General features: G+C 47.1%; 1 protein-coding gene across 1 annotated transcript in view; it reads left to right on the top strand.

Moving 5' to 3' along the window:
- Nucleotides 1-2,150: 2,150 nt before the first annotated feature.
- Nucleotides 2,151-21,909, top strand: part of PTCHD1 (patched domain containing 1) — a 36,852-nt gene continuing 17,093 nt past the window's right edge. The window contains exons 1-2 of the mRNA XM_069873830.1: nt 2,151-2,623; nt 15,640-16,300. Of these exons, the coding sequence (XP_069729931.1) occupies nt 2,195-2,623; nt 15,640-16,300 (1,090 nt within the window). The 5' untranslated portion in view covers nt 2,151-2,194. The remainder of the gene's footprint in view (nt 2,624-15,639; nt 16,301-21,909) is intronic.

The raw sequence follows: 21,909 nt of genomic DNA, 5'->3' as shown, positions 1-21,909 counted from the left end.
TTTTGTGGGGTGAAAACCCATGGCTACCTTTGGAAAGATATTTCCACCACAGCTAACAGTGCCACCTGATACTGGTTACAACAGGCATTAAAACAGACAGTGGTCTGGGAAGACAGAGGAACGCCCGGCAGAAATGTTCATAGAACCATAGAATCAGCAGGTTGGAAGAGACCCATCGAATCATCAAGTCCGACCATTCCTATGTTGATACATTGAGTTTCCTCTCTGCCCCCACAAAACGTATCTGTTCTTCCCAGGGTCACCTACAGCTTAATGTGCTGAGAACTGGGCTGGATGTCAGGTCCTCAAACTAGTTTACCTGAGGCACTCTGGAAAAATGCAGATCGGCCACTGGATTATTAATAATCCTTTTCACTTTTAATAATGATAAAGCACTTTTAACGGAGACCAAAAGAAAACCTATCGACACAGATGATGCTGTCAGCAGCTATGACAAAAGCTCTTTACCTGTTGCTAATGACATAAAGTGCTAGGCACATCCTGGTGTTTCCCCCTAACATACAATTAAGCCTGAGCCATGAGCTTGCTGCGCACAGCAGGGAATGGGCAGCAAGGGGAGAGCACTGGACTGGGAGACAAGATACCACACTCCACCTAGACTTGGGTCCAGTCCTGTCCCACGTCTGTGCTCCTGCTTCTATTTCCGTCTTTAAGGTTTTCTTCAAATTACATTCAATTTTTTTTTTTCTTAAACTGCTCTAGGACCGATGGAAACAGCGGGGACCCACGTCCATGGGAGCAGAAGCAAGCAGAGAAGATAGTGTTACAAGCCCCAGCTTCCCTGGTCTGGGCAGTTCAGATGCAGGCTGCAGGCAAAGTACTGCCTGGAATATCTTCTGGAATCAGGTGGAAACCCCAGGAGAACCAGGGGACCTTACTGTCCATAACTCAGTAGTGCTCAATCAAGCCGATCATCCACTCGCCGCATTAGAAGCAATGAAAGACGGAAAGAGTTTAGCATTCGAGCCGTGTGACCCAGCTGTGAGTGATGAGACTGGAATGATGTCAAGGAGGTTTTGTGCACAAAGCGTCCGCGGCAAAACATTAGCTTAGGTCAGACACTGCTGAAATGTAAAGGGAAGGATGACTGTCAGCCTATCAATAACCCAAACAGGGAGCCGCCGCCGTTTCACGCAGCAACAGGTGCAGCGGCCGTCAAACAGAAACAACTTTTCCTCCCCTTTGCAAAACCACCAGCCCGGGAGGCAACCGGACTCCTAACGCCGACACCTTCGGCTCGAGGAGCAGCAGCCGGGGCAGCGGCGGGAGCCCCAGCGCGCCGACACCCGTCGCCCCCACGGCCGGCAGGAGCCTTTGTGCCCGCGTCCGTCGTTCCCGTTTCCATCCCGCGGATCGGCGAGGCCTTTCCCCGCCGCCGGCAGGACGGGGCGCCCGCACCTGCGCGCAGGTGGGCAGGGGCGCCGGGTCGCGGCCAGGGGCGCGACCCCCCCGGCACGGTCCCGCCTCGGGGGGCGATGCCGGGGGACGGCGGAGCGGGCGGGGGCGGCTCTTCCCGCACGTCCCCGCTCGGGCGGCGCGGAGGCTACGCGCCGTCGGGCACCCCCGGGGGGGGCGGCGAGAGGAGGTGTGGGATGGGGGGGTGCGCCCAGACCCTCGCGCGTCCGCGCCCCCGAGCCAAACCCCCGCGGCGCCGCAGGGGCAGGGTGCGGGGGGGCGGTGTCCCGCGCGGGGCGGAGCCGGGCGGGGCGGGGCGGCCCGAGCGCGGCTGCCGCGGGGCGGCCCCGGCGGGAGGCGCGGCGCTGCGCCCGCCGCCCCGTGGTAGGCGCCGCCCGGCGTGGCCCCCGCGCCCCTTGGGCGGCGGGGGGCGCCGAGGAAGGGCTTTCCGCGCCCGCCCCTCCTCGCCTCGCCTCGCCTCGCCCGCCGCGGCGAGCGGGGGATTAGTCAGCAGTCTGCGCGCGGCTCCGCGGCGGGGAGCGGCCCCTGCCCTTCCCCGCGGCCGCGGGGCTGCCCCCCGCGGCGGGTTGGGCGAGCGAGGCGACGGGGAGCTGGGGAAAACTCCTCTCGGGCACGGCGGCGTTGCGGGAGGAGGAGGAAGAGGAGGAGGAGGAGGGGGACGGGCGCCCGAGCCGCCCGGCGCACGGCCGGGGGCGGGCGGGCTCGCACACGCACCCCCGGGCTCCGCAGCCGCAGCCGCGCCCGGCGGGGCTGCCCCATGGTCTTGCGGGGGCCGTGGGGGAGCTGCGGGGGCCCCGGCGCGGCGCTCGCTCTCCTGCGCGCCCTCCGCACTAGGATGTTGCGGCAGGTCTTGCACAGGGGGCTGGGGACGTCCTTCTCCCGGCTCGGCCACTTCGTCGCCAGCCACCCGGTGTTCTTCGCCTCGGCGCCCGTGCTCATCTCCATCCTGCTGGGCGCCAGCTTCAGCCGCTACCAGGTGGAGGAGAGCGTGGAGCACCTCCTGGCTCCCACGCACAGCCTGGCCAAGATCGAGAGGAACCTGGTGGACAGCCTCTTCCCGGTGAACCGCTCCAAGCACCGGCTCTACTCCGACCTGCAGACGCCGGGGCGGTACGGCAGGGTGATCATCACCTCCTTCCGCAAGGCCAACATGCTGGACCAGCACCACACCGATCTCATCCTCAAGGTAACCGCGCGCGGCGGCTCCCTGGGAGGGGGTTGCGGGGTGCGGGGGTTGGGGGGGAACCGCGTCCCGCCCCGAGACACCGGTCCCCGCACCTGCCCACCGGCCCGGACCCGCCGCAGCTCCCGGTCCCCTCCCCGCAACAGTTGGGATGCCTGCCCGCCGCGGGCGCCGCCGCCTCCCCCCGCACACCCTCTTTTCTCATTGTTTTAGTCTTTTTTTTTTTTTTCTTTCTTCCCTCTGTTGTTTTTTCTTTGCTTTGAGTGAGCGACGAGGACGGGCTGCTGGCTTAAACCCTTTTTTGGTAGCTCTGCGCTCTCCTCGCAGCCGCGCTCCCGAGTGGAGGCGAGTTGGGCTTCGGTAAACTCAAACTTCAAAAGCAGTTGGGTACCGAGCTGCCGAGGATGCTTTGGGGGCTCCTGCTGCGCCTGGGACTGCACCCCTGCCTGGAGAGGGGTGGCACAAACCTTCCTTCTCGCGGCTTACGAAGGCAAATGACATAACTCATCTAGTTATTTTTAGCGGGGAGTATTTTTTTTTGCCCCCCCCCTCGCTTCCAACCCACCATCATAGAAAATGCTGGTTTCATAGGTGAAGGAAAAAAAAAATGCAGCTCGGCTGGGGGCTGCAGGCACCGTGCAGCTTGTGCTGCCGGTTCAAGTTAGAGCGGGCAGCGTCTTTCTCTGTCACTTGAGCGGCACGGAGCGTGCGAGTCACAATCTGACAGGACATCTCACCGTATTATATGTCATAACATGTCAGAAACCTGCATTTGTTGGAGGTGGGACTCCAGTTTACACCCCTGTAGTTTCAAACAATCTTGGAAAGAAACACAGGGAGGAAAAAAAAAATGTGTGTTAGGAGGGTCAAGTTCACCAAAGGAAAAGGAAAGGAACATTTACAAATAGCAAGAGGTGTGGCTAGCTCTATCTTGCACGTTTTCACTGTTGCCTTGTGGAAACCCTGGAGATTCAGCATTGCCTTTTTTTTTTTTTTCCCCCCTGAATGTCAAACTGTCAGCCCATACAGAAGCAAATGTTAATTTTTTCTAATAGCTTCAGGGAGTGTTTCTTCTAAAATGAGAAAATAAATGCAGATACCTATCATAAGAGGCTTCGGGGAGACCTCACTCTTCCCTAAACAAGGAGATAACTGTTTATAGTGGATTCATTTATGTTTTATTTCCACTGTAGCCACATACAGAACTATAGTACAGAGCCACACGGTATTTTGTGTTTTTCTTTTTTTTGGTGTTGGCATATTACCCAACGGTAATCAGCAAACAGATTTAATGAGCATCGACTCACTTAGTACAGTAATAGGAATGTTACTGGCAAACGAGAAAACTCCAGAGAGATGATTTTCAATCCTTCATTTTCTTGTACCAGGAATTGCATTCACATCCAGTATGTGCACATTTACTCAGTCATAGGACAATAACGATAATGGATTTTTTTTTTCTCTGTACTGCTTTCTCTAGAGATCTGTAGTTTTATCAATAGCATAGTGACACACAAATAAATGGTACTCAGAATCTTTCCACAAGCAAACTTCTGCATAAGATTTATCACATCAGCAAAAGAGCTATAACTTAGAAAGTTCTGTCAGCATTTAACACTGCCTCATTTTTAATAGACAGAATTCGCCAACAAAATTATTCTTTTTCATTTACTGAGATAATGAACGCTGTTGCCATTTAACTATTTACTCACAGTTAATCTGACATTGTCATGCACATTTGATGCATTGTTTCCAGCTCTACTTGCTTAATTAATTCCAGTATGTCTTATGCAGAATAAATTATGTCCTTTGTCCTAATTATTCCTCTGTTTGTGGGTGGAGCCAGGTTCAGGCAGCTGCCTATGCAACCTTGTGGATGGCCCTGTGGGTGAAAGTGCAGCAGAACAGGAAGGAGGGCTCCCAGCTCCCAATATTCTTATATCCATGGCGATGTAGGGATGCATCATTTTCTGTCAACCGGGCTCACCAGAGGAAGGGGAAAGGGAAGGGTGGCCATCAAGGTTTTCCTGTATATAGCCAGTTGCATGGAAGGGAGAAGAGAGCAAAGGCATCTGAAATTACCTTCCCAGCCCCAGTCCAGAGCGAACCAACACAAAATGCTGTGCTTGTAAATAAGTGTCCTGGGTCAAACCATGGATTAATCCCACCTGCAATCCTGAAAAGGGTAGTCCTGCAATCCTGAAAAGTGTAGGCACGCTCAGGGCAGAGAACCTGTATGGCAGCGTTTGCTTACCTCTCCATTTCTGGAGAAGGATGACCTCCCTGAGGGAAAGGTTTTGCTTTAGAAAGAGGCATCAGGTTGGTCGTTGGACCTTCCTGCAGGGTTGTTGATGCATCTCTACCCATTAGCAGGAGGATGGGAGGCCCAGGAGGATTATTGCCCCAGGCAGTCACCAGCTGCTCTTGCAGCACTAATGTTTTCTTACCTGCTGTATCAGACCTCATCAGCCAAGGAGGGAAGGGCATGAGCCTGCAACTGCTACAGCTGCTCTGGTCACATGGCAAGGAAAGAAGATGATTTTCTCTGGTTTCAGCAGAGGAAGAAGTCAGGTTCCACCACTGTCCCCTTAGTAAAGGGACGCAAAGTTTTTAGGGACTGAGCAGTTGAAATTGAAACATAGCTGCTACTGCCAGAAGTTAATCACTCTTATGTCCTAATCAATTAATTAGATAATGAAATAACTGCTTTACTGGCACCCCTAAAGTACTCTGGTTGGCTTAGTGCAATTCCTAGTGGGCACATTAACAGCCCGAGAAACTCACCGTCACCCCTACTGCATGATACGCTGTTGGCTGGGGAGAGACTTCAAAAAGGGCTCAGCCTCAGGACTGTCTCTGGCACAGATCTCGAGCGGCACTCCCAGAGCAGGAGCTGCCGTAGGACTCCCCGCTGACAGCGTGCATCTGCCAGCACAACACTGGCTGTTCACATGACAGTGGCAGGTCTTGCTGAAAGTACAAGCTGCTCCACACAAGGTCTCCCTGCTTATTAGTGGGGAGGCGTGTGGCTGCCTTATATAATAGTTTTGACTTGAAGATAATGCCAAGTACTCTTTTCTTTTTTATTTTTGTATAATTCTCCATTTGTAGTTCTCATGACTCCCCATAAATGCTTAAACCGTTCTAGGCCTGCCATCCCAAAGTTGCATTTCCAGCTAGTATAGTTGTTTGCTGAAGAAAGGGAGAAACGTAGACATATCCTGAATCCCTGGCCTTTAATAGATGATCCAACAAAAAGCCTTGGTAGAGTCTCGAATGTGCAAGAGATGCATCCTTGGGCTGAGATACTCTGGGAGGGCAATAATGAAGTTCCACTCGCTGCTGTACCTACCCTATGGCTGAGGACAGGGCACTGGCATCCTTTGCTGTCAGTCTGCAGGACCTTTCTTCCTCAAGATTTCATGAGAAAGGGAGGGAGGGAGTAAAAACACCTAACTGAAGTGTGGCTTTACCCCTGTGTTTCCAAGAAGTGTTTGGAGAAACAAAGATAATTAGGATATTTAGTGTGGACCATCATGCATAACTTCAGATGATTATGTAAAGTCTGTACAAATAGTTTAAGGCTAGCATCCCGCCTAAAAATAGTGTTAGAGCAGCCCCCTACCATTTCATGGTGGTATTTCCACTTGCGGCTAGAAACTTGCTAGATTGAATGCATACAGACTTGCTGGAAACACAGACCTAGCCAGATTTTTGAACACTAGAAAATATATTCTAATTTAGCCAGAATTGGAGACAATCGCCCTTCTGAGCCTGTTCATTCCTCTGTACTTACAGTGAGTTAACTGCGTTATACTACAAAAGGCCATCTTTTTTTTTTTTTTCCAAATGAAAGGTTTATGTTTTTGCAGAGGGATATCCTTTCTTCCACATAAGTTGTGTTTATAACAATAACACAGTACTAATTTATTTTTTTTTTTAGCAAAAGCTCTACTTAAGGTGACAAAATGCAAAGATTAAGAGAGAATGAAATGTAACATGCCTTGCTCAGGCCAAGGGGACTGCATTTGCAGTTTGCCTCTATGAAAATCTGTAGGTGAGGGTTTACTTTTTTAAAGAAGCCTCTCCTAACTACATGTTTTCAGACAGTCCTTATACATTGCCCCTGTCATATAAACTGGCCATCAATAGGTTTAGATAACTGTATAAATATCTATTTGAAACTGCAAGCAAATAGTAAAAATAGGTCTTTCTGTTTAAGGATACGTTTATTTAAGAGCTGCATAACTTCTGATTGCTGCAGAACAAGATAGTTTAACTTCAAAATTTTGTAGACCTCATACTTGGTGGGGTTTTATTTTTCTGTCTCTGCTCCTTAATTGTATTATGTTCCTATTAACGTGTGTTCCTGCACGCACTGTCTATGGTCTTCCCAGATTTCTTCACTTATTTTCTATGTGTGGGGAAACTTGTGGAGGAAATAACCGTATTTATGTTCCCATATCTGTGGTATTTCCACATATTCTGTACAAACATAGCACGCTTAAGCCATTATTTTCAAAGCTGATGGAAGTAGGTTCTGGTTGTTCAGCACAGCCAAAAGCTGGGTCTGTCATGATCCTGGCTAATGCAAGGTACCCTTTATTTTAAAACTTCGAGTACTTCTGAATGCCTGGACACAGGCAGTCAACTGTGGATCTAGAAATGGATATAGTAGGTCTCCACTTTTTCTAGGTAGCTCTGACACTAAAAACACATCTTGGGAAACAGTCAACAGAACAAATAGTGAATCCTGCTAAAAAAAAATAAAGGATGAAGTCACGTCTTTAGAGCAGGGCTGTAAGATGAGGGGAAGAGTCCTAATACAAGAAAAACAAGGGTGTGAAAGCAGCAGAAGTGCAAGCCTGTTGTCATAGCAGCACAATGCTGCAGGGCTAAAATGTATCTTATGCGAAAACAGATGAGAATTAAGATACGCAGGTAAGATATGGGCACAGACAGGGAAGAGGGAAGATAAACAGTATGCTGCAAGGACCTCACAGAAGCATGTGTAGAAACCCCCTTAAGTTCCCAGTGTCAGCAGCAGCAGCTCCTTGGCGTAGTTCTTGCAGGTGAGTTTGATCTCTTACGCAGCACCAGCCAGAGGCTGGAGCAGAAGCCCTGAAGTTGGCCGTGCCTGCAAGGACTACCAGCTGATCTCCGCTACCCTCCTGCCCTGCTTCAGCAGTGCCAGCCACTCCTACCAGGATGGGGTCCCTCCACTCTCCCTCCCACCGTGGTACAACGCTCCCCTACAACCCTGCATCCCAGGCTGCTGCCAGCTGGACAGCCCATGCTAGGGACACCCAGCACCCTATGCTGCACCACCTTTCCTGGCTTGGAAGGTCAGACCTCATGTCCCATCTAACGCAGTGTGCAGGGGACAGATTTGCTCAACACAAGGCTAGATGTGTGTGATGGGGGATGTAACCCCTCTAGTCGAGCCTCCAGGAAAGGGCAGCAAGTGGCAGGGCAGGCGTCAGAGGTTGGAGACCTTCATGTGTGATGGCCACTGAGGCCGGGCCACCAGTACCCCAGGCAGTGGTGCACAGCTTGGGGAGAGCTGCCAGGGCTCCCTTCGGCTTCCCAAAAGCTAGGGTTGGACCTTGTCTTTAAGTTGGGGTTTACAGCAGGAAGTCCTCCTCTCTCCTGTCGAAGGGAAAATGAGGAGCTGAGTCGTTAATTAATGTGGTGGGCTGTGAACTTGCAGATACTGAGATTTCCCTGCAGTGAGGAAGGTACTGTTTCTCACACTTGTGCTGGAGGAGCCCTTAACAAGAGCCTGTGCTGTGTCTTCAACCCCCTGAGAAGCACTGTAAGAATGGAGGGGTGTTCATGGAGAGGTCTAGGGCACATGGAGAAGGCCAACAGTGGTGGAACTGATGAAAGATCAGCCACAGGAGAGAAGATTTCATCTTTTTTTCCTCGTCATGAAAAACTGATCTTAGAGCCACGCACCAGGCTGCACAGAAGGGGGTTTGCTGCTTAGGCATCCTTCCTTCCAGCAGTAGTCAGCCCAAAAACTGGAGTAGGCTTCTTTGGCGGGACAGATTCAGGCAGAATTACCAGGGCAATGTTCTGAATTAAGACGGTATTGATTAGAAAAGCTTCTCCACTTCATATTAGAGAAGAAAAATCAAATCTAGCACTTTTCTGTAGCTACCAAGAAGGCAGATGGAAATGTAAATGCACGCACATCTGCCACTTTGAGCACTAATAGTTGTCCCTCGGTTGATGACTTGTAGTTTGAACAATTTTTAGAGTTTATTTGCATGAACATTGTTTGGAGAAAATATAATTCACCGTTGCAAAAATACACAGCCTGCATAATTAGTATCTTAGTGTCTCTTCAGGAAACCTGATTGTAGGAGTGCGAGAAAAATAGCCCAGCTACCCATAGCAGTCCTCACTGCACGCTCTCCAGCTGCAACTTCTTATTTTTATCCTGAGCCACTAGGATCTGTTGGCTTCCTTCATCAGCTGTGTGCATGGTCTTCATCCCGTGCTGGTTTGGTCAGAAGGCTGCTGCCCAGCAGCCCCCTTTGAACTTTTGCAATGGACCCACGGCCTCAGACTGACAGCAGGGGACAGCCCCATTCGGGACCTCATTTGCCTTCTCTTTCTGCACTTTCTTCTGATGAAAACACGCTCTTAATAGTTTAATGCTGCCCATGTCTGCAAAACTCAGAGTGTTTTCTTTCAGGAATTAAGCTGGGAGCTGTGCAGGTCTTTTCCCTCTCATAACCCTTTTACATTTTGACTGAGACCATCTCTTGAAGTGAATAAAAAAAAGCACTCTGCAAGATACAAAATGCCAGAGATTACTAAGGTCATAGAAGAAGTGGGGAAATTTATAGCTATCCATTAAAGGCTTTTTCTCCTCTTAGTTTTCCTTGGCACAAGTTACCTGTAAAAATTACTGAAAGAGTAAACCAGCTTCTAATGAAAGTGGAGCCTATGTTTAAAATCATTGTCTTCATCCTGATTTCTAGTTTTTCAGTCTTGGACCCCAAACAGTAATGAGATTTTAAGCAGTAATAGGTAATGAGTTCATTCTTCACTTTATTTTTGAGCCTTCTCAGTCTTTCCTCCTGAACCTTGAAGTCAGACTTTTTTAATGAAAGCTGAGATTTTAAATAAATAAATAAATAAATAAATAAATAAAAATCAGTATTTCTGGCTCCAGGGCTCAGACTAAAAACAAACCTGGTGAAAATGACAGTAAAAAATTATAAGAGTTGGCAATACAGATTAGGGTGTCAAATAATAGCAACAACAACAAAAAGGCAATACGACATAGCAAAGGTCTTACCCCTGTGAGTGAAACATGTCTCTCTATGTGTGAAATCATTCACAGTACAGGAGGATATCCATATATCTAGCTAGTTTTGTCTAGTTAGCCATTGATTGACTACATCAAGTAACAAAGAATAGTTAAGTCCTTACAATGAGTGATGTCCTGTATTAAACACCTCGTGTCACTGCTCAGCAACAAAACCAAGAACAGTTTTGTGGTGTATATGCTAAGCAGGAAGTAGCTGTACACATCCTTAATATTAAAAATAGTGACTGCAACTCTGATCCAGCTCCTGTGGGAGTCAGGCTGTTTTCCCATGAGCTGGGAATAGGAGCTTGGCAAGATTAAGGTTCCTGGTGCATGTTGCTGTTGCTCTCGCCGTGGAGTTTCCCTGGGAGCAAAGCTGTGCCACCAACGATGCAAGAAGCATGTAGGACACCAGTGGCCATCAGCTGGGTCCTCGTGGCTCATACCCTTTGCCCATAGCTTTGATTGAGGTAGCACATTATGTAACATGGGCTTAAAGGGTTTCTGGGATTGGACCATTTTGCAAATGAATCAGCAGTTTCTAACCCCTCCCTGCTGGGATGGGATCTGTTTGCTTCACAGGAAGGCTGCAGACTTTTTTGTTACCTGATTAAACCGACATAATCCTGGTAATACCTGCTCGCTTTTGAATTAAAGAAAGGACTTCTCAACAAAGCAAAGGGGCTAGAGGTTTTCCTCACTTCTTCTTGTAGCTGTCTGCATCCTTTGCATGGACTTCAGAATAAAATCAAGCTTCCCTTTCTGTCCTGAATGTGCATCTCTTAAGTACAGTGCCTCTGCCTTCAGAGTCTGCTTTGCTGCCACTGCTGAAAGTTGTGCCAAGCGCTATATGGAGAAAAGCCATCTCACAGAGCCCGGTGCAGGACTTGGCCATCCCAGGACAGCTAAACTGAGCCTACTGGGGGACTCTGGTTCCCAGTGTCTGCCTTCCTGTGCCAATGGCATAGGTAGGAGGACCAGCAGCCAAACACAGCTTGAAGAAATCTTTGCAGCTGCAGCACTCTGAGGCCCTGGAGCAAAGGGTTTAGCCTAGGATAAGTGAAGGGATTTTAGGTTTTGCTTCCTGGCCTCACGAGCAAAACCAGCTGGCAGGGCAGCGTGATGTCACCACATCTCATCTGTCAGCTGTGTCACAGGCTGAAATGTGGCTTGGTGTGGAGATGGGAGACCAGTACAGCCCTCACCTGGAGGTTTTTGCAGGAAAGGATTTGTCTCCCAGTTGAAGCCATCTTTCCTGTCTGTCCAAAATAAATAATGGAGTGAGTATGTGATTTAGAGTAAACAAAGGCTGAGACCAAGGTGTTACCAAATGTAAATGGCTAAAGGCTGGAGAAAGCGAAAACTCCGTTCTAGAAATCTCTGGCTTGGTGTAGGACACATAAACACCATTTTTGGAAGGGAAAGGGGAATTGCAAGTGACGGTCACTGTTTAAACAACAGTGAAAGGAGGAGATGGAAGTTATTATTTCATGCATGAGCACTTTCAGGAAGAGTCTGCCACTGTGGCAAAGGAGCTTAGGTGATGCTGTGCAGTTCTCATGCTGCAGTACTCTGGCATCTCAGCAGTAAACTGCTTTTTGGTTCCTTGCACTGTTAGCTAGCTGAAAAAAGCTGTGAGCAATGAGCAAGCAGTGCATGTCTCCCTTCAAGAAAAAACATTCATTCAGCTTTTGTTATTCCTTTAAATCTCTCTTTCTTCTAATAGGGTTGGTGAGGATAAGAAAACAGCTGGAGAAATGAGAATCTGGTGGTCAGTTGTTTGTCCCAGTACTAGGTATCAGGTTTATTCAGAATATGCTTAGTTGCTATTAAAATCTGCTGCACTGAGGAGTGCAGTATACATCAGCATATTGCTAATGTTGTCCCCATCACACAACAACCTTTACCATCTCCTGTTACCAAACTGAAGTTTCCTGGGGGACCTCCTGATGTACCATAAGCAAAGCAAACTGCAGATCCTGTAATCCCTTGAACATGCCCTTGTAACCTTTTGGACCTTCTGTTTTCTGTGGGAGCCAGTCAGCCGGGACTACAGGTCTGGGCTTTGGGTGCAAGTGGAAAAATCTGCTTGGCCGCAGTTGAATCCCCAGCATGGCAGCAGAGAGGAGAGTGCCGGGGGACTGCAGCTCTCGATGGGAAAGAGCCAGCAGCCCCACAGGGCACTGGCTGCCACAGACAAGCAAAGGGAGAGACAGCCTGCAACTGTGCTGCAGCACAACCCTACTTGGGTCCGAGACAACAAAGATCTGTTTTCTAGGATTTGGTCTGAAAAAGCAAAGTGCAGGTAAAGTGGTGTGTTTGTCTCCGGGATTAAAGTCCGAGTCAGGCTTCCCAGAGCTAAATTCTGTGGTGCACTGTTACAGTGTTCAGCATACTTTGAAGGGGTGGTGGGAATGGCAGGTTTTTGTCCTCTGGGGCTGTTTGCCTCCAGTCTTAGACCAAGTGTTGTGGCTATTGGCGAAGATTGGAGTGCGGCTCAGAGCTGCTCTAAACTGACAAGCTTGCAGCAGGCTCTAGGGGCTGCTCAGCTGCCAGGATGCACCAGGATGCAGAGCTGGCTGCCTGTTACCATCTTTCCTGAAGCCCCATCGCTAGGAGGTACGAGGTCCCCCCGACTCAGTGCCTGCCTGATCTCGCTCAGCACGGCCTCAGACAAAGCACCGAGCCGCCGACACAGAACAAGCTCCCGAGTCTGAAATTATTGTTTCCAAGAAGAAATGAGTATTTTAGGTGTGACATTTAGCTTCTAGCTTTCTGCTAAAGATGAAGTAAAAGCTGTGACAGATGAGGTTATTTTATGACCTAAATATTAAAAGAAAGTGCTTCAGATATAGAAGGAAGCAAATGCAGCAGTGAGGCAGGGTAGGTAAATAGCAGCACACATGGTCTGATAAAAGTTGCATGATGGTTTAGTTTCTTCTGCATTGTGTCCTTCCGTGGATCCTTTCTTAAGGAGTTGTATTGTAAATCTCGTACAGGCAGAAAATTCCTTCTGTTCCTCCTAGTCATCCTCAGCTGTACTTCTTTATATGACATCTGTAATGATATCCATTTGAATTTGTACCCCAAAACAGCTCTTGCAAAGCAGAGCTTTGCAGAAACACTGGAAAGACGGGAAGAATTCTCCATAATGGCTCTTTTCTTTGGCATGTGCTCACAAAACTTTGGATTTATTTTGTTTAAGCAGGAAGTTGTGCAAAAGCCCCTAATCTGTTGCACAGTCCGTTATGAATTCTCCCACCACCTGGAGTATTTTTCTTCTCACCATGACCAGGTATTACATTCTTCCAATATTGTGAAAAGATTTCTTAATTCAGTTTATTTCTCAAACCTGTCTTTCTGGTGTCAATATTGAACTGTTGTTTTGCAGAAAATAAAAGCTACTCAGATTTGAGAAAATACACCCCAAGTTGCTAGAGAAACAAGTTAAGAATATAGACATTTTGTAATTTTTGCCTATATGACGTCATGTCATCCTGAGGAACAGAGGCAGCTTCATTCAATTTATACCCAATCACAGATTACACAATGCAATCACAAGGCAATCAGATTCATAGTGTAACTTTGTTTTCTGCAAATAGGTCTGAAATGCCAACAAAAGTCACTATGACTATTTAACTGTAACAAACTCAGGTTTTTAGCTGTGATTGTTGATTTCATCCATTGCCACCAGATGAGTGTATAGGCTCTACTGCTTTTGTGTACCCTGTCTTCTATTTTTTTAATCAGTGTTTGTCCTCAGAAGGAGGCAGTTCCATTAAATATCACCTAATCCCAGGCTCTTTGCTGGGCATAAGAGCCTTCTGCCCTCTTTAAATTACAGTGGAAAACAGCATATGCAAGTAGGAAAAAAAGGAGTCATCTCCCCATAGCCAGTTTTCATTGTCTTGCTCAAAATCAGAAGGCAGAAAATAGCTATTCTCCCTTTAAGGAAAGAAATTATACTCGTTCATCCTTTGGCTCTTAAGCATCCTGGAAGAGCTGTGGTCTCCCTGCTTTGCAGGTGAAGGAGGACTTCTCTTTTATCAGCCCTGGTTGTGCTGCCACACCTTTGCAGTGCTCCTACAACCATTTCCCTCAGCGTAAAAGGGACTGGAGGATAAATCCGTGCAGTTCCATAGAGCAGATCTGGTGATTTGTTCCCTGTCCCCCACAGCAGCAGACATGACCACCCACACAACCAGGCTGTGCGGACTGCCACGTTCACAGGGTTGTTGGGACCAGGCAGCGTGAAGCGCGCACGCCCCTCTGTGTCATCCCTACCGACTCCTTGAGGAGTCACGTCTCTCACCAAGCTGTGCACAAAGCACGTACACAGTGGCATGCAGGGGCCCCCAGCATCGGGGATGTCAGGTACCCCCTGTGCCAGCTGGACAAAAGCAGAGGGGACCCCTTCCTGAACTTCATGGCTACCCACCATAAAGGACATCACCGCTGCAGAGAAAGTTTGCTCAGACTTCTTGCAGTGGGTAATGTTGACTTGGCCTCAGCAGCATCCTTACGGAAGGTCTTGATGCTCTCCCACAACTAAAGCAGTACAAAAGGTGTTAAATAGTGATAGAGGTGGGCAAGGCCTGCAAGGAAAATGTGCGAAAAAACAGCTTGCACTTTGCTAAGGCTCTCAGCATTAGCAAACTCTATATTGTACTTTTGAAAAATACTGTAACCTCAGCCTATAAGAGCTATTCCCTTCCTGACTTTTAGATTTCTTGCTTCCTCTATTTTGACTAAAACAGATTCAGAAAAGGTTGCGAGAGCTTCTTATATTTTTTTCCAGGAAAGAGTGAAATTTTTCAGTACTTCTAATGGTCAAAAATAACTGAATGCACTTTGGGTCAGAGCTCAGGCGTGGCATATTTTAGAAGGATGCAAAAGAGCTTACAAAGAAGGCTGCACTAAAAGCTGCTATACCAAGTAATAACCTGCAGGCCCTAAAATTAGGACCTTCCCTGATTAATACAAGCTCTCCGAGAGAGAAGGAGAAAACCAGTGTCAGTCTCTGTGATTGCTTCCTGCTCTTAGGCTTGCTGAGGATTTGATGGGGGGAAAAAGGAGTGGAAAAGAGGGCAAATGAATTAATGCCAGCTATCTTATTCCTGCTATGCCGACGGTCTCCGCACTTGGGTCATGCAGCTGTGGCCTGTGCTTTACTAGGAGCAAAAGTGCTAGTCCCCTGCCACCACTGGCTGCCCGCAGATCCCGTGCAGGTGGCATCCCTGGTCACATCACTCTTCTGCCTTCTGAACCTGAAGTTTATCTGTTGAGAGAGTAATTTGGCAGTCCCAAGCACAACAGTGTCCTGGGACACAGTCAGGCTGTAGCTGTCCCTTTTATGTTTGCCTAGATCACTAGAAAGTGGAGGCCCAGGGTTTTTGAGTTTCCTTATTTAGAGGCCAAAAGGCAGAGGCACATGGCACGGGTGCAAGTCACAGCACACCTGAATTATCAGCAAGGAATGTAGGGGAATCATACTGCTATTTTAATGCATGTTTCTTTTTTTTTTTTTTTTTTTTGTGCCATGAGTGTGCTATTAATACTGCAGGCACCAGGACTTTTGTTGTTGTTGCTTAGACCAAATAGGAAAGGGATGGAGGTGATGAGCCGCTGTTGTTCTGGCTGCTACTGTGTGAGATGAACTGATGAATAACGTGTGTGATTTCTTTTTCCCTTGTAGTTGCACTCTGCTGTGACCAGGATCCAAGTTCAAAGACCTGGTTTCAATTACACGTTTGCCCATATATGTATCCTGAACAATGACAAGACATGCATAGTGGACGACATAGTGCATGTACTGGAGGAATTAAAGGCTGCTCGTTCTTCTAATCGAACTAATTTTGCAATCACTTATCCAATTACTCACTTAAAGGATGGCAGGGAAGTGTATAACGGGCATCAGCTTGGTGGGGTTACGGTGCACAGCAAAGACCGGGTGAAGTCTGCAGAAGCCATTCAGCTCACCTACTACTTGCAGGCAATCAACTCCTTGAATGACATGGTGGCAGAGAAGTGGGAATCCATTTTTTGTGACACTGTTGAACTTTTCCAGAAATCCAACAGGAAAGTCAAAATGTATCCTTTCACTTCTTCTTCGCTGAAGGAGGATTTCCAGAAGACGAGCAGGGTGTCAGAACGCTACCTGATCACAAGCCTGGTCCTTGTGGTCACCTTGGCCATTCTCTGCTGCTCCATGCAGGATTGTGTCCGCAGCAAACCCTGGCTTGGCCTGCTGGGATTGCTGACCGTGACCCTTGCCACCCTGACTGCAGCTGGGATCATCAATCTCACTGGTGGGAAATACAATTCCACCTTCCTGGGAATCCCCTTCATCATGTTAGGTAACTATCTCCTATCTCCTCTCTTTTGTGTGTTTGTGCCTTCTTGACGCATACCACAGCAAGCAGAGAAGCATCACTGCATGGCTCCCTGTGCCTCCTCCCTGCATTGCTGCCCCATGCCAAGTCCACATAGCCTCTTTTCCCATACTGTTTGTACTGCATCGGGATGTTAAAGTCATGCCTGCAGCTCCAGTGTGATGTAGTACCCTCCCGTAGGACACGCAAGGAAAAAGAATGTGCAAATGCCATGCCTTGTGCAGCGAGAGTGCCCAATTTGTGTTTTTCTATGGATGTTTGATTCTGGTTTTGGTGGCCAGTATTGGAGGGACACCTTTACAGAGGTCCCTGTGCCACAGTGACAGCATTAGCTGTGCCACCAAATCAAAGGGGCTATGCGTGTTGGGCATTTAGAAAGCACTGGGTCCTTCGGAGAGCAGAGTGGTGCTGTCCTCGCTTGGCAGGCACCTGTCTGTGGGATTGGGGTGGTGGTCAGTTCTGGGTTGTGTTTCTCCTGAAGCCCCTGTGCTGGCTGAACGAAAATAGAGAAGGTTTCATAGCCCTGGGGTGGAGAGCTTTTCCTCCCTTTGTCAGGGACGGACCCATCTGGTTAGTGCCAGTGCGTCTCATGGTGAAGAGCTGCGGAGACAGCGGCATTAGCCACACACTGGCTCTGATGCCAGCAGAGGTGTCTTCATCTCCGTGGCTTTCATACTACCTTCACTGACTGTGGGATACAGGGTGGTTTGGTTTTGTTTTATTTTGTTTTCCTTGAGGGTAGGAAAGAGGAGGAGAGAAGGACGGTCAGCTTGCTCTCGACCTGAAATCAGTGCTCTCTCTGGCTGGCACCAGGATATTTCGGGGGATGCCGTTCATTGTATCCAAACAGGCAGGAGGACTTCACGGGAGACAAAACAAGAGCTCTAGAGACCTCTCAGCCTCTTTGTTTGTGTTTGGTTCATAACCAGTGTGAAAAGCTTTGTGCGCTGTAGGTGTTTAATATGTCCTCGTTCATGCCATTATTCATTTGTGGAGAATAATACATGCATTGATTTGATCACAGCTTCCCCAGCTGAAAATCAGTGCTCAGTAATACTTAAGGTTTCAAGTGTAAGAGTGTCTCCGCTGACTTAGTCACATTGTGTAGTGATATGACACGTTTCTGCATTGCTATTTTTGTATCCAACTCCAGGTTCCTATGCCATGCCCACACTGTAGCTGTGGTATTGTTGTACTTTAATTAAAGACCATGCTTCAGTGCATCACACTACCAGTTAACGTACAGAATATATTCAGTAACAAAGAGAATGCAGCTACATTACATCGGCTCTCATTTTCAGATGACGTACATGAAAATTAAACTGTGTCATAATCTAGAGGAAATGCAGCATGAGAAAGTCGGAGTCAAAAGAAGGCTATCTTACTGACTTGAGTCTTTGGTTTCTTACGTGGGTTTTTATGCCTGTGCGTGTATTATAAAATTAAATTCCTCAAACTAAGTAGTGTATTTGAGATATATTACACAGGAGGGGATTTCCAGATGTGTTGCAGGAAAAGCAGTCTAAAGTCCAGCCATATGAAATGAAAGTACCTGAGGAAAGCGACTCAAAATAATATAATATAAGCTCTGTTTAGGGATCAAAGCATCTGCTCACTGGGACAACTTTTTAGATCTTTAATTCAGCAGTAGTGACTATGCTGAGCCTTGAAATCCTTGAAGACTTACAGATAACTATGAGAAGTGTCACACTTCTATTTTAGTGCTCCTTTAAGTGTCAAGCTGTATAGCCAACTTGGCTTCCTTTTTTCTTTTTTTTTTCCCTGGTGTTTTTTTTTTTTTTTGGTTTTGCTTAGTTGAAGTATTCCACTCTTAGTAAGTTTCAAATACTCAGCTCGGCTCTCACTGTGAACAAGTCAAGACAGGAGCCAAATTCATGTGAATCTTGCCTTTTTCGCCAGCTGCATAAAATCTCCCAAGGGATAGGAATATCAACAGGTGAACAGAAGGCACTGAAGACATTCTGGAGTTTTTAATGAGAACTGTTTTAAACCAGCAGATACCTAGAAAGACAGTGCTTCTTTTTTTCCCCTGCAGTACAACAAAGATTCAGCATGCATTCATAATTTTTTTCATTGCTGTTATGCTGGTTTGCTTATAAAGAATGCTTTAACTCTAGGTAACAGAAGGCTTGGAGACACAAATCACCCTCCATTACAGCCTGCTGAACTACTTCCACTTAATTTCAGTGACCATCAGATTAGATCATAGATTAACTGACCTTTAGAAAGCTAAAGGATTTCTGGCTAACAGTGTGGCCCTGTAGCTATTACTCATAATCTCATGGCTAAAAGCAAAAATTAGATAGAAAAAAATGATTACACTGAACACATTTCAGGCAAGGCCTCTTTAGTTGTATAAATCATTAATGAAGTTTCCCCAATTTATAGCAGCTGAGGGGTTTTTTAACTTTTTGTTAGCATCACAGAGCCGGGGTGGACAACACACATTCTCCGCGTATCATCTGTCACAGGACAGGATTGCATCTGTCCTAAGAGATGCTTCTCAGCCTGCACTTTGTCTCCTCCTTGGTCTGCTTCCCCATTTCTAGCTGTGCTACCACTACAGCATTTGCATTATGTCTAGTCTGAATTCTCCTTTTGCAACCCAGCTATCCTTTGTATTTATCCACTGCATCTGGAAAGCCATTTATTTTCTTTGCATATTTGGGACCACTCTTGCTTGCCCAGTCCTCTTCCCTTTCATTCCAGGTTGGCTCAGACTATTCTTGCCCAGCTTCCAGTAATCTTCTTGCTTCTGGCAGCTTTACGTCTTCCATGGAGATCATTGCCTAAATCCAGGCGCAGAATTCAGGCTGAGGCTTTCTGCAGCAAGTAGAGTAGGAGGATGATTTCACATATCTTGCATGTGGCACTCCTGTTCATACATCCCCATATGACATTCATTTTTTCCTTAGCTGTATGAAGTGGTTGGCATTTGGTTGGTGGCACATGGTAATTCACAGCTCCTTCATGTTACTTTCTACCCTGTTTGCACAATCAGTTATTCCAAGCAATGCATCGATGTTTGCCTTTGTCCTTGCTCATCTATAGCTTGTTAGTCTCACAGCATTTCTCCTGTTCATTAAATTCATCTTGAGACCATCATTGCTCTTCCAAGATTAAGTCAGCAATGTTTTGCAGTTCTCTGCTTTTTCATATTTTCAAGAATTACTTTGTGAGTAGTTTAAATAGTTCATCCAGTCCTAAGCCCATTCTAATAATTTAGGTAATATGTCTGCAAAAATACTCTTTTCAATGTGTTCTGTAATACTCTATTTCATTCATCCTATTTTCTGTGATGTCCCTCCTGCATCAGGCACTTCCAAGAACAAGCAAGCTATGGTGAAGGGCAACAGCCCCTGTAGGTGTTGAATCCTTAGCTTTTGCATCAAAAGGACAAAATTAAGTTGTTAAATTACTGTGCTGACCAGGTTGCACTCCTAAGCTCAGGCTCTGTAAGTGTGGGCCAGAACATCTTTTGCCTACTCTACCTATTAAATCCGACATACTGGTTTAAACTCTTCATGCTTGGGATTTAATCACCTTCATGGTAGTTTATTCTAGTTTATTTTACTTTTTAATTAAAGGAGGTTACTGTAATTCAGCTCATGAAAGGTAACTCATTAAGTCAGAATAATTCAGTCATTGATGACTATGCATAGCCTGAGTATGTCACAACCATGACAATTTTTATGTTCTGGCAGGTTTCTCTTTGGCTTTTACCGGTTGCTAACTGAATGGCAAAAATTGAAGCCAAGAGAAATGTTGCCAGAGGCCTCCTTACTCAGCAGGTACCAAAACAACAGAGGTCCCCTGTTGTCACTGAAGGTCCAGCCGTGAGGATGAGGTGGGGTTGGAGGCTGTACCTGGCGGCAGTCCCAGTCTCTGCAGAGGGGCTGTGCTGGGGAAGCACTAGGCAGGGGGCAGGCTGGCTGCAGCTGCTCTCTTCTTTAGTGATAGCTTGTCTGTTCAAACTGAGGACTTTTCTTCTTTAGATCTGGATTTATGCAGGTACTTCTAATGTGAAAGTGAAGCCTAAAACCTGTGAAACTTGGCAGGCTCCCAGTATTCATCTGGGCGTGTTTTGTATTAGCATATGCCTCCGTGTTTTTTTTAAAACTATCATCTGCATTTATCAATGTGTGAACAAGTAATTCAAGGACATGATTACTTACATGCTTAGTTCATGTGAAGTGCTTTTTGCTGAATTAAGACCATTCATTTTTGACCCTAAGAATCAAAAAATTAAATTTTTCTATTTGGCTGAATCTAAAATAGCTGATTTATAGTGTCATCTGGAAAGCAGAATTAAAATTATGATTTCCTATTGCCTGCTCCACTAAAAACTACAGATGTTTGGTCTGGCAGAGATGCTAACATATTCATCATAAGTTTCTGTTACACATTAAATGCTGTTTAATAACTGCCAATCCTTTAAAAATATCAGTTTCCTCAAAAAACTCACAGTGTTACCAAGTAAGTTATTGGACAACAAGCTGGCTGAACAACTTTTTGGTGTGACTTTACTTCCCAGAGGTGGAACACAGCATTTAACTTAGAGACTCAAAAGAAAATTGCAATATTGCCCTTTGCACTGAAGAGAAAACTAGCAATCTGTTTCCTATTCCTCTAGAAACTCCTACAGCTTATTCAGGGAGAGGCAGCTCTCTTCAGCTGCCAAGTTCGTGAAAAGCATCGGCTCTGTGAAATCGTGGTGGAATGCCAGGCGCTGCCAGATACGGGCAGGGACGCAGGATCAGCTCCATGGGCTTATATTTAGCCTCCGATGCTGGCAGGGGAAGAACCAGTTAGCAGTTACAAGAGCAGCCTGAGCTTGCAGCTTGCTGTAAACAGAAACTATAGCCAGTCTTGTGTGAAACTCGACAAAACAGGGACAAATGCAAATGCCTCTTCTTACCACCTGCCTCCATCCTCCTGTAACATCCCACCCTGTTCGTATGCCCTTTCTGGGAAGAAAACAGAGGAGAATGGTCAGCAGAGCAGGTCCAGGGAGGAACGACTGGGAAGGAGCATGTGGAACTGTTGGGCAGGACCCAGGCAGGGTCCTCCTGAGGTTCAGTCATGGGAGAGTAAAGTCTGGAGAAGGGCTGCTCAGGACTGCATCTGGTAGGAGGGGGCATAGGAGCAGGAGACATGCAAAATGCTATGGGAGGTACCTGGAGGTACCAGAGCTCGCAGGAACACCTATCAGATGCAGAGATGTGCTGCTCTCTTCTCAGAAAAACGTTTTTTGTTCGTACACCTTCCTCGTGGCTTGCCTGAGGGAGAGCTGGGCTGATGAAGTGAGGTGAGATACTGGCACAGGGCCTTTATGGATGCAAAAAGTTGGAGTGACAAAGGTGGGATCTAAGGTCAGAGGCATTTGGAAAAGAAGGTCAGAAGGAAAATGTTAGGAAAAAGAACAGGTCACTGTTTCTTATGATGAGAGTGAAAAGCACAGGAAGGCAGTGAGAGGATTAGGGGCCATGAAAGCAACAGATAGCTAAACCAAGCAGGGCACCTAACAACCAGCATGAAAACCTTGAGAGAAC

Source organism: Phaenicophaeus curvirostris, chromosome 1, assembly GCF_032191515.1.
Source record: "Phaenicophaeus curvirostris isolate KB17595 chromosome 1, BPBGC_Pcur_1.0, whole genome shotgun sequence".
Lineage (NCBI taxonomy): Eukaryota > Metazoa > Chordata > Aves > Cuculiformes > Cuculidae > Phaenicophaeus > Phaenicophaeus curvirostris.
This window is presented reverse-complemented; position numbering and strand designations above follow the sequence as displayed.